The sequence below is a fragment of the Mobula hypostoma genome, chromosome 23 (genome assembly GCF_963921235.1).
Source record: "Mobula hypostoma chromosome 23, sMobHyp1.1, whole genome shotgun sequence".
Classification (NCBI taxonomy): Eukaryota; Metazoa; Chordata; class Chondrichthyes; order Myliobatiformes; family Myliobatidae; genus Mobula; species Mobula hypostoma.
This window is the reverse complement of record NC_086119.1, coordinates 3,634,717-3,655,644: the sequence shown is the minus strand read 5'-3', so window position 1 is coordinate 3,655,644 and position 20,928 is coordinate 3,634,717. Positions and strand designations below refer to the sequence as shown.

General features: G+C 45.2%; 1 protein-coding gene across 4 annotated transcripts in view; it reads left to right on the top strand.

Annotated features, from left to right (window-relative positions):
- The first annotated feature begins 1,196 nt into the window (after positions 1-1,196).
- The window catches only part of LOC134336884 (tricarboxylate transport protein, mitochondrial-like), a 32,116-nt gene continuing 12,384 nt past the window's right edge, over positions 1,197-20,928 (top strand). The window contains exons 1-6 of one of the 4 annotated variants that reach the window (XM_063031490.1): positions 1,197-1,365; positions 6,596-6,703; positions 9,718-9,817; positions 13,280-13,418; positions 18,893-18,977; positions 20,775-20,879. In XM_063031490.1, the coding sequence (XP_062887560.1) occupies positions 1,203-1,365; positions 6,596-6,703; positions 9,718-9,817; positions 13,280-13,418; positions 18,893-18,977; positions 20,775-20,879 (700 nt within the window). In that variant the 5' untranslated portion in view covers positions 1,197-1,202. Of the gene's footprint in view, positions 1,366-4,835; positions 5,056-6,595; positions 6,704-9,717; positions 9,818-12,775; positions 12,845-12,900; positions 13,010-13,279; positions 13,419-18,892; positions 18,978-20,774; positions 20,880-20,928 lie in introns of those variants that run through there. The other 3 variants (XM_063031491.1, XM_063031493.1, XM_063031492.1) reach the window with 3 other exon arrangements.

Sequence of the window (20,928 nt, the reverse complement as noted above, 5' to 3'; positions counted from 1 at the left end):
GTCGACTGTGCTTTTTTTTCCCACTGATGCTGCCTGGCCTGCTGAGTACCTCCAGCATTTTGTGTGTGTTGCTCGGATTTCCGGCATCTGCAGTTTTTCTCCTGTTTGTGTCTGAGAAAACATTTTCCGCAACCTGTATCCGCTAATTCCTTCAAACGATAGCTGAAGTAACGTCTCCCAGGCTGACGTGACCTGTTAACGTACAGGTGGCTACTTTGGGACTTTGGGCAGGTTACATCGTGCACATGCCCGACATCGCACTCCTAAACACATTCAAAGCGGCCGACGAATCAGCCCCGTCAGAACGCCTAGAATCGGGGAAAACCAACCCCAAGGAAATGCAATGTAGAAGATGTATTTAACTTAAATAGTTCAAGTTTATTGTCATCTGACTGTACAGATACACAACCAAAAGAAACAAAGTTTCTCCGGACCACGGTGCACACGCAATTCATATACTGTATCAGACACAACATATGAAACAAAATATTACCACGAATAAGTTATTAAATTATAATTCAAAATGCATGTGAAGTGCTCAGCACAGGCAAACAGTAAGGAGCTCTGTCCTAACAATGAGACCTCGGCGGTGGCAGGGTAATCATTAGTCTCACATCCTGGGGGAAGAAGCTGTTACCCAGTCTGACAGTCCGAGACCTGACGCTCCTGTACCTCCTTCCCGACGGCAGTGGGTCAAAGAGATTGTGGGATGGGAGGCAGGGATCCAACAGTGCTTCGTCTACAACGCTGCCGGTAAATATCCCAAATGGGATGGGGGTGGGGTGGGGGCGAAGGTGAGTATTCACTATTCTCTGTGTAGGGTCTTGCAAAATGAAATGTTTGTTAAACACGTGGACTAATAATTCATGCTTTTTGCTGCGTACGTTTTTAAAATTTATTGCAACCAAGAGTTATTCACCGCACGAGTCTGCCTACTGCACAGGGCAATCCCACTTTCCCCAACCTGCACTGTGCTGGAATTTACGGCCAAGGTCCCAGTGCTCAGCCAATCGGTTATCGGCAGGCTCCCAGAAGCAACCAATCAAAGGCTGCACAATTTAACCAATTAACGTGCGCTTAGGACCAGTGGTGACGAATAGAATCATGATATGCATTGAGCCAATCAGAAACGGTAGAAATTGACCAATGACACTTGTGTGGAGCGGGGCGGCGCGGGTTTTTATGGTGCCCGGCCCGTTACCATGGGCTCCAGCGCCAGGCCCGACAATGGTGGCTGGACACCCGCCCTCCCCGGATTGGCGCCAGCGCTCGGTTTGGTCGCAGGCCGCCCTCGCCCCCTAGGAGCGGCGTCCCCAGCAGCCGGCGCCTACAAGCAAACGCACCTGGGCAAAGCCATTCTGGCAGGTGCGAGGCCCGGGGGCGGGGAGTAGGTTTGAGGAGGAATATGAGGGAAGGGTTGTGGAAAAAAAAGGGAAATGATTTGAGGGAGAATGAGGAGGAGGCGGGATGGAGGATTTGGAGGGGTAGGATGGGGGAACGGGAGGGGACATACGAAATTTAAGGAAGAAAGGGGAACACAAGAACTCAGAGATTATACAGTACGGAAACAGGCCATTCGGCCCAACTGTTCCATAGATTCCCTATTTGGCCCATATCCGTGTAAACCAGGGGTTAATGGACCCCTCAGTAAATAGTAGGGGACTATGACATAAACCCCTGATCTAAACCTTTCATATCTCTGTACTTCTCTGAGTGCCTTTTAAATGTTAAATGTACTTGACTCAACCACCTCTTTCTAATCCAGATCACCCTCTGGGTGAAAGAGTTGCCAGTCAGGTTCCTATTAAATCTCTCCCCTTTTGTCTTAAACACAAGACGATGACATTTCTCTCTTCTGGAGCACAATACTTAAATCCTGGGAAAAAGACTGTACATTCACTCTGTCTATAACCCTCATGGTTTTCTGCATCTCTATAAGATCACACCTCACCTTAGTTTCCAATGAAAAAGGCCTCAACTTGGTTCTTCATCTGTAACTCACTCCCTCAAGTCCTGACAACCTCTTGTAAATCTCTGCACTCCTTCCAGCTAATTAGCATCTAACCTATAGCAAAGTGACCAAATTGGGACAGCATATTCCAAATTTTACCTTCCAATACCTCCGCTTTGTAACAGTCCAACTTCTATATTCAGAGCCCTGAATGATGAAGGCCTTCTCCACTCACCCTGACTATCTGGAATGCCACTTAGGAGTACATTGTTCTAAGTCCTGATGAAGGGCCTCGGCCCGAAATACCAACTTTGTTCTTTTCCATAGATACTGCCTGATCTGCTGAGTTACTCTGGCATTTTGTCCTACTTTTCACTGTGTAAATTTGCCCCCATTTACAGTGCCAAAATGAAAACCTTACACTTATCCAATGGAGGATCGGGCTATTTGACCCATCAGACCTGTGTTACCACTTAGCAAGATTACAGCTCTTCTATTCTGCACCATTCTACTGAATTGTCCCTCAGTATCCAGATCTATTTATGTCTGTTGTGAATGAACTCAATAACTGAGCTGCCACAGACATTCTGGTCAGAGAATTCCAAAGATCTATCACCCTCTGTTTTAAAGTTTCATTCCCAATTCTGAAACTCTATCCCTTGTTCCTAGACTCCAGCCTGCCAATTTCTTTAAACAGTTTGTCAGTTTCAAATAGATCACCTTTCATCCTTCAAGAGGGTTACATAGCCGCTGGCATGGCACTTACAGCTCAGGAGTTTGGAGTTCAATTCTGGTGCTGTCTGTAAGAAGTTTGTGTGTTCTTCCTGTGAGCCCCAGTTTAAAGATGTACCGGTTAGTAGGTTAATTGGTCAATGTAAATTGTCCTGTGATTAGGTAAGGGCAGTGTTTCCCAATGTTTTTTTAGCCCAGTGCCTCCTAAACCACTTTCATCCTTGCCAATGCCCCCCTAAAGCACCTTCATATTTGCCAATGCCCCTCTTAGGCACAATATATTTTCTGGCACCCCCATAGTGTAAAAACATGTCTACCATGTGCTAACATGAGAAAAATTATTCTGCTTTAAATGTTTATTTATCTTTAAACCTAGCTTACATGGTACCTGTGCAGGTACAGCAGCTTCGCTATCAATGTGATCCTTGAGCTTAATGGTTTTTTTTAGCAAGAGCTGAAATATCTGGTTCAAGTTGTGACAACAAAACCCTTAAGTGTCCACGTGTAACAATGTCCAAGCGACTTTTGTTTTTTTGAGTATGTGGTTCACTACATTGAAACCTATTTCAACAAGGAGGATGAAAATGCAATGAAGAGCAGTTTGACGCTTCTCCAAAGACCAGGAAACTTTGTATGACAGTGTAGCCACATACCACAAAAGCCGACATTTTTGAAGAGCATTTTTGCTTCTTCATCGTTCTGAATTTCTTCTTGCAAGATCTCTTCCTGTTCTTCCATCTTACAAAGAAATGGGTTAATTACCCAGTCTGGAACTTCCAGATCATTTAAGTCCTTGAATTGATTCTAAAAATCCTTCTTCAGTCACTTCAGGTGAAAGCAGTACCCTTGCAAATCACCATCTGTGAAAGAGAGTGCCATACTTGTAATGCAGAGAAACTGTGAAAGCTTTCTTCTCCCAATGTTTTGCTTGTATATATTTCCAGTTTTCCGATAAAATTGGACACTGCACTTTTTGTGTGGATTAAATTGAAATTCTCACCATGTAATTTCATATTTAGAATGTTCATTTTGTCATACTGATCAGCTAGGTATGCCACATCTCCACATAGAAGTTCAGTCTTGTTTCCCAAGCTCTTGTCAACCTTAAGCAAAAATTCAACCACAGTGTCAAAAAGATCAAAGGAATGTTTTAAGCAGCAGCCTTTTGACAGCCAACACATTTCAGTGTGAAGAAGCGAGCATTCAAACTCTTCATCATTATCCTTGCATAACTGGCGAAATATTCTGCTATTTAATGGATAAGCTTTAAGTTTGTTGATGACAGATATTACAAGAGTCATGCTTGAAAAAAGTTGCTGGCTAAGGTTTTTGACGGTGAGATGTTGACAATGAATTACACAATGGATTGCAAGCAGACTTGGAATTTCTTTTTTCATATGTTCCACTGAACCAATGTGGTGACTTGATGGTGCTCCATCTATGCACAAGAAATCATGTTCCTAATCTGAATACTTTTATCCTCAATGTACATTTTTAGCTCATTGTAGATTGATTCTCCGTTGATATTTGTTTTTTAACTTTTTACAAAAGAGAATCTCTTCATCAACTTTTCCATTTTTGATAAACTGTACATATGCCATTAGCAATGCCTCGTCTCACACAATTGACTCATCCAGTTGTATCCCAAATTCTGTTTTTTGTAGCAGTTTTCATAGTTGATACTCAAAGTCTTCACTCATTTCACCAATATGATGAGCTACAGAGTTATTACTCAGAGGAATTGATTTTAAAATACTGGTATCCATTTTCAGAACAGTGGTGAGTACTTATAATACAGCAGGCTTTATTAATCTTTCACCAATTGTATGAGATTTTCCACATTTTGCTGTCATTTTGGAAATGTAAGAAGCAATGAGACCACTATCAAGGTTATTTTTAGTTTTCTTAGCAAATGACTCAAGTGTGCAAAACTTTTCTAATAGTTCTTTCATCTTCAGGGACTGAGTAATACCATAAATAGCCTTTTCAGCAGTCTTTTACAGAAGTGTTTCTGCAATCTTCATTAGTATTACAAATAAGACACACGGGGCGTCGCTGATCTGACGGAAACGGAATAAAACCATACTCCATGTATGTAACATTGTGTTGACACACCTTCTGTGGTTTCTGTTTCTTAGCAGGATTAGAATTCAGGGCTTCACTGACTCAGAGAAATTGCGCCGTATGTATTTATCCAGCATTAATGGGGCTAAATTAAAATAAAAAAGTAAGATCAACTGGGAATGCCTATTGGATGTTGACGGTGACAGTGGATTGACACGGATGGAATGATGGTTGTGCCATGCAAAGGAATGGCAAGGCGAAGATGAAGACAATCACAACAGCAAAAATTACATTTGACAAGGATTCAGGTTGGAATCTGAATGTTAGTCGGGATAGAGCTGGTGTTCAGCAAGTTACCTTTGATCTATTCCAGTTAGGGCAATTGACCAATCGCGTAAAGTCTCACAATCTCCAAAGATGGTTCTTAACCACACACATGAAACCTCAAGAGGAATCCTCAGGTTTGGCAGGTTCACCGATTGGCTCTATTTCACCATTTGGTTCTGGCCAGCGCTGTATCGTTGTGCAACCTGTTTAACGTAGATCTATAGAGAAAATCGGGAGGGTGTACTTGACTTACCAACTGTTAAAATGCATGAACTTGTTCTGTGCCACGAGTCAGGGGGAACTGTTGGGCACCCCGGTTGCTAATTTATGCATTCCCAATAATGCCTGTTTGAACGGTAAGGTTGGATGAGCTTACCAGGTTTCTGATGTGTTGTGCTGGCGAGTGCTCACTGCCTGCACAACTGTGGCTCTTCCTGTGTTCCAGCACCTCGGCCTGCTCCACTAAAGGTCGGTCAGGTCTTGTACCTCAAGTTAGGGTACCACTTTCCACCACCCCCCCCAAAGAATCTTGAATACCTCCGATGACTTCTATTTCCTGTAGCACCCCCTGAGGACACTGTACCGACTCCGTTGGGAATCAGTGGACTGGGGTTGAGTAAGTGGGTTTATGGACCGTGCAGCTCATTAGCTTGGAAGGGTATGTTTCACACTGCCTCTTTAAATAAATAAAATAAGCCCAGAGTACTGAATATCTCCTCAATCTCGCCACAAACCTGCCAAACTAAAACCAGACAAGTGCTTTCTTTGTGGCAGATCTCTTGGACACAGAGACCAAATCTTTACACAATATCCAGGAGCAGTCTCACTAAGGCCCTTCACAATTATAGTAAGAATTCCATACCCCTGTAATCAAACCCTCTTATAAATAAGGGCTAGCACACTATTTGCCCTTGCAGAAGTTCGCTATACCTACAGAATAGCCTTCAGTGACCTGTGTACAATCACACACCTCTTCAGGTCACCTCACTGAAACTGAGGTGTAGATCATCTGGGAAAAGGAGGATGTGTGGGGAGGGGGAGTGAGGGGAGGGGAAGGGTGTTTGGGTAGGACAGAGTTTGGGAGGGGAAGGAGTGTGGATAGGGCAGAGTTTGGGAGGGGGAGTGAGAGGGGGAAGGAGTGTGCGGGTGGGGCAGAGTTTGGGAGGAGTGAGGGGGGAAGGAGTGTGAGGGTAGGGCAGAGTTTGGGAGGGGGAGTGAGAGGGGGAAGGAGTGTGAGGGTGGGGCAGAGTTTGGGGGGAGTGAGGGGGGAAGGAGTGTGAGGGTGGGGCAGAGTTTGGGAGGGGGAGTGAGAGGGGGAAGGAGTGTGAGGGTGGGGCAGAGTTTGGGAGGGGGAGTGAGAGGGGGAAGGAGTGTGAGGGTGGGGCAGAGTTTGGGAAGGGAGGTGGACTGAAAGGTGTATGAGAGAAGAGGAGGATGTGACAGGAAAGGAGGGGAGAGTTTGTGAGAGGAGGGATGGGTGAGTTCTAATTTCTAACATCAGTAAATCCTCTGTCTGTGTAGGTGGACTTGCTGGTGGAATTGAAATTTGCATCACATTCCCAACAGAATATGTAAAAACACAGCTACAGCTCGATGAACGGGCAAACCCTCCTCGTTACAAGGGCATCGGTAAGGACCACTGGGGTAAGGGCTGTTACTGCACACAGCGAGGGTCAGCCAGCAGTCTGAATGAGATGCCTCTGCTCTCCATTCTCGAGTGGTTCTGACCCTTCTCGAGCTTGCTCTGTGTCGCCGGCTTACAGGATGGTACATCCATAGTTGCCAGCTCGATGGGGATTCCACACAACCTCATGTACCCAATCCAAAGCGTGAGCTGCAAGTCACTTTCGCGTTCACGTGTGAGACAGGTAGGATGATAGTGGAGCACTTTACTGTGCCAGCAGTCAGGGTTTGGTTCCCGCCGCTGTCCATACATTTTCCCTGTGATTGTGTCCACTTCCTGCAGGTACTCTACTTCCCTCCCACATTTTAAAGACGTACGGCTTGGGGTTAGTAAGTTGTGGGATGTTCTGTTGGTGCTGGAAGTGTGGCAGCACAATTCTGGCTGATTTGATTTGATTTGACATAAATGACATATTTCACGGTATGTTGCATTGTACAGGTGACAAATCTTTTAAAAATGTGCCATGGTTAAGAGTCCCAACCCTGGGTGTCCCCACTGCTTGTTTTCTGCTCCAGGCTGTAGTGTGAATGGGAAGTCTTCTGGCTGGAATGGCGAGTGAGCCACTTGTAACCGTGTAGGATCAACTTTATTCATCATCTGCATTTACAGGGATAACCCCTCCTCCTTCTCCCTTAACCTCTAACACCCTGACTAATCAAGAACGTATCAATCTCTATTTTAAATATACCCAAAGACTTGGCCTCTGGCCTCCACAGCTGTCAATGGCAGTGAATTCCACAGATTCACCACTCCCTGGCTATGAAATTCTTCCTCATCTCTGTTCTAAAGGGACAGCCTTCTATTCTGAGACTGTGCCCTCTAGTCCTAGACTCTCTCACTATTGGGAGTATCCTCTCCTTGCCTCTATCTGGACCTTTCAATATCCGATAGGTTTCAATGAGACCCCCCCAACCACACACCTCATTCTTCTAAGTTCCAATGAATACAGGCCCGGATCCATCAAACACTCTTTATGTGTTAACCCTTTCATTCCCAGAATCATTCTTGTGAAATTCCTCTGGACCCTCTCCAGTGCCAGTGTGGGAGGTGCAGCAAGGCAAGGGTTAACATAATATCCAGGCAAGGATAGATTGTGGACCACCCAGGAAAGAAAAGTCTTTGAACAGCACTGCTTCCCTTTGCATAGCAGGTTACCAGAGCTATTTGGCTTACCGAGAGGTGATAAGCTGTTATCCAAGGGTGCAAGGGGCACATACACCAACTAAGGCATGATTACTTCAGTAGCATCAAAGTATCAATATGATGGAATGGTGAAGCAGACTCGATGGGCCGAATGGTCAAATTCTGCTTCTATGTCACAGGGGTTTCCTTTGGGTTTGAATAGCAGTTGTCCCTCGAGGAATCCCTGTAGAACTGGTTCTGCCTGTTTGGCCTTATTCAGCTTTGGGGGTAGGAGGGAGCAGGGGTGAGGGCGACACTAGGGATAACCTCCAGCCCTCCATCTTCACCCACTCCCCAGGCTCGTGTTAACTCTTTGTTACCTCTGGGCACCGTAGCATAATGCCTCAAAGCGCCATCTACCCAAATTCAATTCCCACCGCTGTGTGTAAGGAGTATGTACTGAACGTTGTCACCCGGACCGTGTGAGTTTTATTCCCACCGCTGTGTGTAAGGAGTATGTACTGAACGTTGTCACAGGGTGCTCCGGTCTCCTCCCACAGTCCAGGCGTGCCGATTAGTAGGATAATTGGTCACTGTAAATTGCCCCGCGGTTAGGCTGGGGTTGAATAGGTGGTCACTGGCCCGAAAGGCCTGTTCCACACTGTAACGAAATGAATATAATAAGGAATTTGCTGTCGTGTGCTGGTCAGGATGCAACATGATAAAAAAAAAACAACATTCAACAATTATAAAGAATAAAGAATTATGTAAATGTATTTCAATAATAGACAACAGGTGCAGGAGTAGGCCATTCAGCCCTTCGAGCCAGCACCACCATTCACTGTGATCATGGCTGATCATCCACAATCAGTACCCCGTTCCTGTCTTCTCCCCATATCCCTTCACTTCGCTATCTTTAGGAGCTTTGTCTAACTCTTTCTTGAAAGCATCCAGAGAATTGGCCTCCTGCCTTCTGAGGCAGAGCATTCCACAGATCCACAATCCTCTGTGTGAAAGAGTTTTTCTTCAACTCCATTCTAAATTGTCTACCCCTTATTCTTAAACTGTGGCTTCTGGTTCTGGACTCTCCCAACATCGAGAACATGTTTCTTGCCTCTAGCGTGTCCAATCCCTTAATAATCTTATATGTTTCAATCAGATCCCCTCTCATCCTTCTAAATTCCAGTGTATACAAGCCCCAAGCCCAGTCGCTCCAATCTTTCGACATATGACAGTCCCGCCATCCCGGGAATTAACCTCGTGAACCTATGCTGCACTCCCTCAATAGCAAGAATGTCCTTCCTCAAATTTGGAGACCAAAACTGTACACAGTACTCCAGGTGTGGTCTCACCAGGGCCCTGTACAACTGCGGAAGGACCTCTTTGCTCCTATACTCAACTCCCCTTGTTATGAAGGCCAACATGCCATTAGCTTTCTTCACTGCCTGCTGTACCTATATGCTTACTTTCAGTGACTGATGAACAAGGACACCTAGATCTCGTTGTACTTCCCCTTTTCCTAACTTGACACCATTCAGATAGTAATCTGCCTTCCTGTTCTTGCCACCAAAGTGGATAACCTCACATTTATCCACATGAAATTTACGTTTCCAATGTAAACAGCATAATAAACAGGGGTTGAGAGTGCAGTGACGGGGGTAATGGATAGGAGGGTGGGGGGAGCTGACTGGGGAAGGATATGTAAGACAATGTGCAGTGCTCCAGTAAATGCCCAGGCGATGACTGAGGCAGGGATCCTGAGGGAGGGAGGGAGGAACAGACTGGGGTTGTGGTGAATGGGAGCAAGGAGCCCCACTAATAGCTGCTCCCTTGGCAGGTGACTGCGTTCGTGTGACTGTTCAGGATCACGGGTTCAGAGGACTGTACCGAGGCCTCAGCTCCCTGCTCTATGGTTCCATCCCAAAGTCTGCCGTCAGGTAAACAACAAAGTTAATCCAGGTAGCAAAGGTGAGAAATGGAAAAACCACAACTCAGACAGCAGCAATTAATAAACAGAGATTGATAAGAACCAGTCGCGAGGAGATTATTGCTCACAGAAGCTGCATGGCTGTTCTGTTTTGAACCATGCTCGTACTGGAGTTTTTCAGAGCAGAGAATCTTTGCGCGGTGATTTTTACTGAGTTCTAGTTGGAGACTTCAAGAAGTGTGTGTGCACACTTCTGTGCAAACTTGCATCTGTGCAAATGTGCGCATGTGTGCCTGTGTTTACACTTTGTGACTATGTGTGTGAGTGTGTGTTTGTATGTATGCTGAACACAGCAACAGTTTCATCATCCCACCAAAAACTTATTTCATCTCTCTTGCTTATTTCCTGGCATAATTTACATATCATTATTTAATTATTTATGGTTTTATATTGCTATATTTATACTCTGTTCTTGGTTGGTGCAACTGTAAAGAAACCCAATTTCCCTCGGGATCAATAAAGTATGACTATGACTATATGTTCAAGGTTGTTTATACAGTATTTCTGAACTCATTTCAATGTAGTACAGTCAGTGTGTTACACACTCCCTGGAACAGCTGGCTCTTGTGCTGGGAGTGAACTCATTTCAATGTAGTACAGTCAGTGTGTTACACACTCCCTGGAATAGCTGCCTCGTGCTGGGCGTGAACTCCTTGGTCTTGCTTTTTCTGAACAGTGAAAATTACTTTAATCTATCCAGTCAAACTCCTCCTTCATTTTTAAAACCTTTGAAAAGATACAAACCAGGTTTTGCAACCTGTCCTCATAAGTTAACCCTTTAAAAAGTCAGACAGCTTGATCCCCGGTATCCAGGATTCCTTAAAAGAAGCGGACAGAGACACCTCAGGGAAGGTCTTGCTGAGCAACTAGGTAATAGACTTAAATAATAAAATGTTTGTCAGCATCTATGCAGGGGAAATATACAGTTGACATTTTGGGCCGAGATCCTTCATCAGGAGTCCAGAATCACTGGAGCGTTTAGAATGCTGGAGAAACTCAGAAGTCGACTGTACCTCTTCCTAGAGATGCTGCCTGGCCTGTTGCGTTCACCAGCAACTTTGATGTGTGTTGCAGAAATTTAGAGATGTTCAGTGGTTGTACTTCTCAGCATTTGTCACCAGGTGGCAGCATTGGGATGTCAACGAAAGTGATCAAACCCGGCTGTTCAAAATCAGGTTTAATATCACTGACATGTGTCCTTGTTTTGTGGCAACAGTACAGTGCAATACATAAGTTACAAAAAGAAATATAAAAAAAAGTTGTGCGAAAAGAGAGCAAAGTAATGAGGTAGTGTTCGTGGACAGTTCAGAAATCTGATGGTGGAGGAATAGAAGCTGATCCTAAAACGCTGATTTTGTCTCTCCTGGGTCCTGTAACTCCCCTCAGAGGGCAGCAGTGAGAAGAGGGGTGTCCCGGACGGTGAGGGTCCTTAATGATGGATGCTGCCTTCTTGAGACACTACCTTCTGAAGATGTCCTTGATGGTGAGGAAACTAGATTTAGATCAGTTTGTTCGATACACCGGGATGCAGTGAAGTTCCTTGTTCACTGGAACAGAATAGACAGTGTACACTGTAGTAATAAACAGGAACACGAGGACAGCTCTGCAGAACAGTGCACAGATTGTAGATACAGACCGAGGTACCGCTCAGTCCATCGCAGGCACAGCCGTTTCCACATTGAGCACATCTACATGGAGCACTGCCACAGGAAAGCGGCGTCCATCATCAAAGACCCCACCATCCAGGCCACGCTCTCTTCTCACTAATACCGTCAGGCAGGAGGTACAGGAGCCTCAGATCCCACACCATGAGCGTCAGGAACAGTGAATACCCTACACCCTTCAGGCTCCTGAACCAGAGTGGATAACTTCAATCACCTCAACTCTGAACTGATTCCACAACCTACAGACTCACTTTCAAGGACACTGCAACTCACGTTCTCAGTTGTAGTTAGTTTTTAATTTGTCTTTTGCACATTATTTGTCAGTCTTTGCTTATATATGTTTTCATAAATTCTATTGTATTTCTTTATTTTCCTGAAATTGCCCCAAGAAAATGAATCTCAAGGTAGTATATGGTGACAATATATAATAAATTTACTTTGACTTTGAGGTAATTCAAAGAAATACTGAAGTGACAATAGTGGAATAAGTGAGAGAGGTGGAATTAAGAGTCTAAGAGCATGGTAGCACCATCAGGAAGGCGATGTGGAAGAGGTGATGGCAGTGGAGAGGAAGGGTCTGGATGTCTGAATGAAGGTTCTCAGCCCGAAACATCGTCAGTTAGGTTCTTGATTGGACATGGCATCTAAAGTTGTGGGGAGAAGACCGGGAACTGGGGTTGAGGAGGAGATTAAAGAAAGGGTCAGCCATGGTTGAATGGCAGAGCAGACTTGATGGGTCAGATTGCCTAATTCTGCTCCTATGTCTTGTGGTCTTATAGTATTCCACTCCATAGACATTGCCTGATCTGCTGAGTTCCGCCAATATTTTGTGTGTGTGTGTGTGTGTGTGTGTTACTCTGGATTTCCAGCGTCCGCAGAATCTCTTGAGTTTGTGGCGTGAGAGAGGTGATTGGTTCAGGAAATCAATGGTATTGGTGAAGAAGCTGGACCAGGAGTTGAAGCTCCTTTATCTTCTTCCAAAAGGTAGAAGAGAGAAGGGAATGGCCAGGGTGTCAGGAGATTCTGTGAGGATGGGAGAGAGGGACATAATTCGCTTAATCTCTGCAGGAGAAACCAAAGGTTTCCACAGAATTCTTAGAGATGTTCATGAAGATATCAGTGTTGGGAAACATGCCAGCCAGTTACTGCAGAGCAAGATCGTAGACCCAACAGCGAGATAATGAAATGACGACGACATGGCTGCTGCTTGACTGATCACTTCTGAAGATCGGAGCCGAAAGGTCTGGAAATCAAAGCGCAATGGCCCAAGACTAGAGGCTGGAGCTCTATCCTGGAGTTGGAAGACTGCCCATGTGTGTGTGTGTGGGTGGGCGGGAGGAAAATGGGCTTGTCTGCAGCTGTTCTTATCTTCTGTGTTGTTCTGCCGAGCAAAATGGACATGATATATTGGACAGCAACACACACAAAATGCTGCAGGAACTCAACAGGCCAGGCAGCATCTATGGAAAAGAGTACAGGTGACATTACGGGCCCAGACCCTTCAGTAGGACTGGATTAAAAAAGATGAGTAGAGCTCAAAGGTGGTGGGGGGTGGGGGTAGGGAGAAGCACAAGGTGGTAGGTCAGACCGGGAGGGGGAGGGATGAAGTAAAGAGCTGCACATCCTTAGGTTGTTGGTTGTAAATGCAAATGATATATTTCACTGTATATTTCAAGGCACATGTAATAAATAAATCTGAGTATGAGTTTGACTTCTTTGCCCTGCTGTCCTGCCCTTGTTTGCTGCAGGTTTGGAGTCTTTGAGTCTCTGAAGAACCACTTGGTCAATGAGAACGGGGTCCTGAGCAACCAGCGAAGCCTGCTGTGTGGCCTGGGGGCCGGGGTGGCCGAAGCTGTGCTTGTGGTTTGCCCCATGGAGACAGTGAAGGTAACACTAAGTCCTTACACAAGGAGGCAGCACGGTATCACAGTGGTTAGTGTAATGCTTACAGTTTTCTCTTCCAACTTGATCTGTGCTCCGGACACAACACCCAGCCCGAATAAAAGCAATCAGCAACATTCCTGATCAGAAAGTATCACGGGAAGTGTAATGCCGAGTCAAGGTTGTTTTTGGGCGGTATGGTCGTGGAGCGATTAGCGTAACACTGTAACAGTGCCAACGGCCTGGACTCAATTCCTGCCGCTGTCTGTAAGAACTTTGTACATTCTCCCCGTGATCACTGATGTTTCTTCCGGGTGATCCAGTTTCCTCACACAGTCCAAAGACGTATGGGTTAGGGTTAGCAAGTTGTGAGCATGCTATCTTGGAGCTGGAAGTGTGGCAACACTTGTAGGCTGCCCCCAACATATCCCCAGACAGTGATGGTTGTTGACGCCAAAGATGAATTTCAATGTAAGTTTTGATGTACAGTTGAAGTCAGAAGTTTACATATACCTTAGCCAAATACACTTAAACTCAGTTTTTCACAATTCCTGACATTTAATCCTAGAAAACATTCCCTGTCTTAGGTCAGTTAGGATCACTACTTTATTTAAGAATGTGAAATGACAGAATAATAGTAGAGAGCATGATTTATTTCACCTTTTATTTCTTTCATCACTTCCCCAGTGGGTTAGAAGATTACATACACTTTGTTAGTATTTGGTAGCATTGCTTTTAAATTGTTTAACTTGGGTCAAACGTTTTGGGTTGCCTTCCACAAGCTTCTCACAGTAAGTTGCTGGAATTATGTTCCATTCCTCCAGACAGAACTGGTGTAACTGAGTCAGGTTTGTAAGCCTCCTTGCTCACACACGCTTTTTCAGTTCTGCCCACAAATTTTCTATCAGATTGAGGTCAGGGCTTTGAGATGGCCATTCCAATACCTTGACTTTGTTGTCTTTAAGCAATTTTGCCACAACTTTGGAGGTATGCTTGGGGTAATTGTCCACTTGGAAGACACATTTGCGACCGAGCTTTAACTTCCTGGCTGCTGTCTTGAGATGTTGCTTCAATATATCCACATAATTTTCCTTCCTCATGATGCCATCTATTTTGTGAAGTGCACCAGTCCCTCCTGCAGCAAACCACCCCCACAACATGATGCTACCACCCCCATGCTTCACGGTTGGGATGGTGTTCTTTGGTTTGCAAGCTTCACCCTTTTTCCGCCAAACATAATGATGGTCATGACCAAACAGTTCAATTTTTGTTTCATCAGACCACAGGACATTTCTCCAAAAAGTAAGATCTTTGTCCTCATGTGCACTTGCAAACCGCAGTCTGGCTTTTTTATGGCGGTTTTGGAGCAGTGGCTTCTTCCTTGCTGAGCAGCCTTTCAGGTTATGTCGATATAGGACTCGTTTTACTGTGGATATCGATACTTGTCTACCTGTTTCCTTGAGCATCTTCACAAGGTCCTTTGCTGTTGTTCTGGGATTGATTTGCACTTTTCACGGCAAAGTATGTTCATCTCTAGGAGACAGAATGCGCCTCCTTCCTGAGCGGTATGACGGCTACGTGGTCCCATGGTGTTTATACTTGCGTACTATTGTTTGTACAGATGAATATGGTACCTTCAGGCGTTTGGAAATTGCTCCCAAGGGTGAACCAGACTTGACATCATTTTCTGACCTCAATCCGATAGAAAATTTGTGGGCAGAACTGAAAAAGCATGTGCGAGCAAGGAGGCCTACAAACCTGACTCAGCTACACCAGTTCCGTCTGGACGAATGGAACAAAATTCCAGCAACTTACTTTGAGAAGCTTGTGGAAGGCTATCAAAAATGTTCAACCCAAGTTGAACAATTTAAAGGCAATGCGACCAAATACCAACAAAGTGTATGTAAACTTCTGACACACTGGGAAAGTGATGAAAGAAATAAAAGCTGAAATAAATCATTCTCTCTACTATTATTCTGACATTTCACATTCTTAAAATAAAGTAGTGATCCTAACTGACATAAGACAGGGAATGTTTTCTCGGATTAAATGTCAGGAATTGTGAAAAACTGAGTTTAAGTGTATTTGGCTAAGGTGTATGTAAACTTCTGACTACAACTGTATATGTGACAAATAAAACGAATCTAAAAATAAAAGCTGATCCAATCAGTTGGCGGTCGAACAGAAATGCTGCAAGGAGAAACAGATGGACTGGAGGAACATGGACTGTGTACAGGGATTAGGAGAATGTGCACTGTGTACAGACAGGGATTGGGGGAATGTGGACTGTGTATAGACAGCGATTGGGGGAATGGGGACCGTGTACAGCGATTGGAGGAATGTGGACTGTGTACAGACAGGGATTAGGGGAATGTGGACTGTGTACAGATGAATTGGAGGAATGTGGACTGTGTACAGACGAGGATTGGAGGAATGTGGACTGTGTACAGGGATTGGAGAAATGTGAACTGTGTACAGACAGGGATTGGGGGAATGTGGTCTGTGTACAGACAGGGATTGGAGGAATGTGGACTGTGTACAGACAGGGATTGGAGGAATGTGGATCGTGTACAGACAGGGATTGGGGGAATGCAGACCGTGTACAGACAGGGATTGGGGGAATGTGGACTGTGTACAGGGATTGGGAGAATGTGGACCGTGTACAGACAGGGATTGGAGGAATGTAGACTGTGTACAGACAGGGATTGGAGGAATGTGGAACGTGTACAGACAGGGATTGGGGGAATGTGGACTGTGTACAGGGATTGGAGGAATGTGGACTGTGTACAGACAGGGATTGGGGGAATGTGGAACGTGTACAGACAGGGATTGGGGGAATGTGGACTGTGTACAGGGATTGGAGGAATGTGGACTGTGTACAGACAGGGATTGGGGGAATGTGGACTGTGTACAGGGATTGGAGGAATGTGGACCGTGTACAGGGATTGGAGGAATGTGGACCGTGTACAGGGATTGGAAGTATGTGGACCGTCTACAGGGATTGGAGGAATGTGGACCGTGTACAGACAGGGATTGGAGGAATGTGGACCGTGTACAGACAGGGATTGGGGGAATGTGGACTGTGTACAGGGATTGGAGAAATGTGGACTGTGTACAGACAGGGATTGGAGGAATGTGGACTGTGTACAGGGATTGGAGGAATGTGGACCGTGTACAGGGATTGGAGGAATGTGGACCATGTACAGGGATTGGAAGTATGTGGACCGTCTACAGGGATTGGAGGAATGTGGACCGTGTACAGACAGGGATTGGAGGAATGTGGACCGTGTACAGTGATTGGAGGAATGTGGACTGTGTACAGGGATTGGGGGAATGTGGACCGTGTACAGACAGGGATTGGAGGAATGTGGACCCTGTACAGACAGGGATTGGAGGAATGTGGACTGTGTACAGACAGGGATTGGAGGAATGTGGACGGTGTACAGACAGGGATTGGAGGAATGTGGACTGTGTACAGACAGGGATTGGAGGAATGTGGACTGTGTACAGACAGGGATTGGAGGAATGTGGACCTTGTACGGGGATTGGAGGAATGTGGACCGTGTACATTGTGATTGGATTAGTTATTTGGGCATCATGGTCAGCACAGACATGCTGAGTTAAAATACCATCTTGTAGTAACCATATCCATTTCGGGGAAATCCTCTAGAAATAGTGTAAGTAAAAGAACTCTTCAAAATTTGATTTATTTCATCAAATACATTCAGTGGCTACTTTATTTGATACTCCTGTATGTTTATGGTCTTCTGCTGCTGAAGTCCATCCACTTTAAGGTTGGTTATGTTGTGCATTCAGAGATGCTCTTCTGCAAGCCACTTTTGTAATGTGTGTTTGATGATCGTCGCCTTTCCAGTCGCTTCAATCACTCTGGTGATTCCCTGGATGCCCTGTCCTCTCACAGTCCAAAGTTGTTACTGGTTAGTAGATTGATTGGTCAATGTAAATTGTCCAGTGATTAGACTGGGGTTAAATACTTGATACTTTATACTTTATTGTCGCCAAGCAATTGATACTGGAACGTACAATCATCACAGCGATATTTGATTCTGCGCTTCCCGCTCCCTGGTTTACAAATCGATAGTAAATACTAAAAATTTAAATTATAAATCATAAATAGAAAATAGAAAAATGGAAAGTAAGGTAGTGCAAAAAAACCGAGAGGCAGGTCCGGTTATTTGGAGGATACGGCCCAGATCTGGGCCAGGATCCGTTCAGCAGTCTTATCACAGTTGGAAAGAAGCTGTTCCCAAATCTGGCTGTACGTGTCTTCAAGCTCCTGAGCCTTCTCCCGGAGGGAAGAGGGACGAAAAGTGTGTTGGCTGGGTGGGTCGTGTCCTTGATTATCCTGGCAGCACTGCTCCGACAGCGTGCGGTGTAAAGTGAGTCCACGGACGGAAGATTGGTTTGTGTGATGTGCTGCGCTGTGTTCATGATCTTCTGCAGCTTCTTTCGGTCTTGGACAGGACAACTTCCATACCAGGTTGTGATGCACCCTGGAAGAATGCTTTCTACAGTGCATCTATAAAAATTAGTAAGGGTTTTAGGGGACAGGCCAAATTTCTTTAGTTTTCTCAGGAAGTAAAGGTGCTGGTGGGCCTTCTTGGCAGTGAACTCTGCTTGGTTGGACCAAGTCAGGTCATTTGTAATATTGACCCCAAGGAACTTAAAGCTTTTGACCTGTTCCACTTGCGCACCACCGATGTAAATTGGGTCGTGCGATCTGCTACTCCTTCTGAAGTCAACAACCAATTCCTTCGTCTTGCTGACGTTGAGGGATAGGTTATTGCCTTCGCACCACGCCACCAGGCTCTTAATTCCTCTCTGTACTCAAACTCATCATTACCCGAGATATATGAGCAAACTTATACAAACGTATATTGAGTTTGATGGAAACTTTGCTACACAGTCATGGGTGTACAGTGAGTACAGCAGGGGGCTGAGTACACAGCCTTGTGGGGCACCGGTGCTCACAGTGATTGTAGAGGAGAGCTTGTCCCCTGGGTCCTGTCTGTGAGGAAGCTGAAGATCCAGCTGCAGACCTGAGTGCTCAGGCCCAGGTTCCAGAGCTTAGGAATCAGTTTATTTGGAATGATGGTATTAAAGGCAGAGCTGTACTCAATGAAAAGGTTGTCAGGGGTTTCTGGGCAGTCAGACTTGAAGGGCTGAAAAGGCCTTTGCCACGCTGTCTCTAAATAGTGAAAATACTTGTGCAGTAATGTGAAGGTGTACAGGTATACTTAATGAAGTGGTCATGGGGTATATGTCAAAAATGTTCATTTTTGGGAGAGGTGCAGACTTATTTAGGAAAATTACTGAAAGGCAGAGGTTTAGCAAATTGCTCACTATACTGTGTCTGTTCACCCGTGCATCAGTTTCTATTCTAGATGAACTGACTTGCATTTAATCTTTTGGATTGTTTTGTCACTGTGGAATGTACTTACCTTTTATTATCCTTTCAGGTGAAGTTTATTCATGATCAAAACTCAGCTAATCCCAAATACCGTGGGTTCTACCATGGAGTCCGGAAGATTATTCAAGAACAAGGTAGGCCTCTCAATCTGGGTGAAGGGATGTCCTCTCCCAGCTACCCCACGGAAGTTTCTATTAATTAAAAATTCCAATTTCCATCTGTGGGGTGATCAGAAATGATGGAGAAGTTAAACCATAATGTTTAAACTTTGTGTGCAACTTTCTGCTTCTTAGTGATTTAACAGCATTGGGGCAGAGTCAGATCAGGTCTATTATGACTGACTTACTGTATATGTTGTGAATTTGTTGTTTTGTGGCAGCAGTGCAGTTGAAAGACAGAATTACTATCAATTACAAAATAAACAAACAGTGGAAAAAACTCAGAACTCTGATGGCAAAGTGAAGAAGCTGTTTCTAAGATGTTGAGTGTGTCGTCAGTCTCCTGTACCTCCTCTCTGATGGTAGTAATAAGAAGAGGGCACGTCCCAGATGTTGAGGCTCCTTAATGATGGATGTCCCCTTCCTGAGGCATCACCTCTTGAAGATCTTTGACTGTGATAGAGGCGGCTGAGTTTACAACCCTCTGCAGATTTTTTCCCCATCCTCTGCAGTGGCCCCTCCATACCAAACAGCGATGCAACCGGTCAGAATGCCCTCTGTAGAAATTTGCAGGAGTCTTTAATGACAAACCAAATCTCCTCAAGCTGCTAATGAAATAGAATGAAGATTAGTTGGAGAGCAAATGATGTCACTTTCAGTACTACATCCAACCTTGGGGGGGAACGCTTAGTTTTGTGAACATTTTGGAACAGACTAAAGTGCTTGAGAAGCACTTTTAAAGAGAACCTTCTCAATTTGAAAGGAATCTGTGAGCTCCCAAGTGAGAGAGAAGACTTCATGTTAGTTGTCTAAACTTCACAATTTGGCAACCTCCTGTAACTTTTACCTGTGATGATAGTCAGCATTTAAATATTTTCAAAGATTAACTTTATTTGTCGCATATACACACATCAAAACATACAGTGAAATGGGGTCACAAACACGAGGAAATCTGCAGATGCTGGAATTTCAAGCAACACACATCAAAGTTGCTGGTGAACGCAGCAGGCCAGGCAGCATCTGTAGGAAGAGGTACAGTCGACGTTTCAGGCCAAGACCCTTCGTCAGGACTAACTGAAGGAAGAGCTAGTAAGTGAAATGGGGTGTTTGTGTCAACGCCCAACACAGTCTGAAGATGTTTTGAGGGCAGCCACAAGTGTCACCGTGCTTCTGGCACCAACATAGCACGCCCACTACTCACTGACTGACCGGTACACCTTTGGAATGTGGGAGGAAACCGGAGCACCCGGAGGAGACGTGCACTGACTCTGACCCGGAGGAGACGTGCACTGACTCTGACCCGGAAGAGACGCGCAGTGACTCTGACCCGGAGGAGACGTGCACGGTCACTGGAATTGAATCCTGACTGCAGGCGCTGTGAAGCATTGCGCTGACCACTATGCTACCTTGCCGCCCTGCTCATCAATACTGCACACAGACATTGATTTGCTCACGTCACAGAGCAGTACAACACAGGACCAGGCCCTTCAGCCCATCTAGTCCATGCCTCATTATTATTTTTCCTGGTGCCATTGACCTACACTTGGACCATTGCCCTGCACATCCTTCGCGTCTGTGCTATACTGGCGCTGGAAACATGGTGACACTTGCGGGCTGCCCCAGGCCATCCTCAGGCTGAGTTGGTTGTTGACACAAATGACACATTTCACTGTGTGTTTCCATGTTTTGATGTGCATGTGACAAATAAAGATAACCTTTCATTGAGACCATGTAAGCAGCAAAGAGGATAATCTCTCAACCCTTGGCTTTCAGGGCTTCGCGGCACATACCAGGGTGTGACAGCCACCATCCTCAAACAGGGCTCAAACCAAGCAATCCGTTTCTCGATGATGACAATGCTGCAAAACTGGTATAAAGGTGAGTGGCAAATCCCAATGCTCCAGAGAACTGGTTACTGGATCTCTGT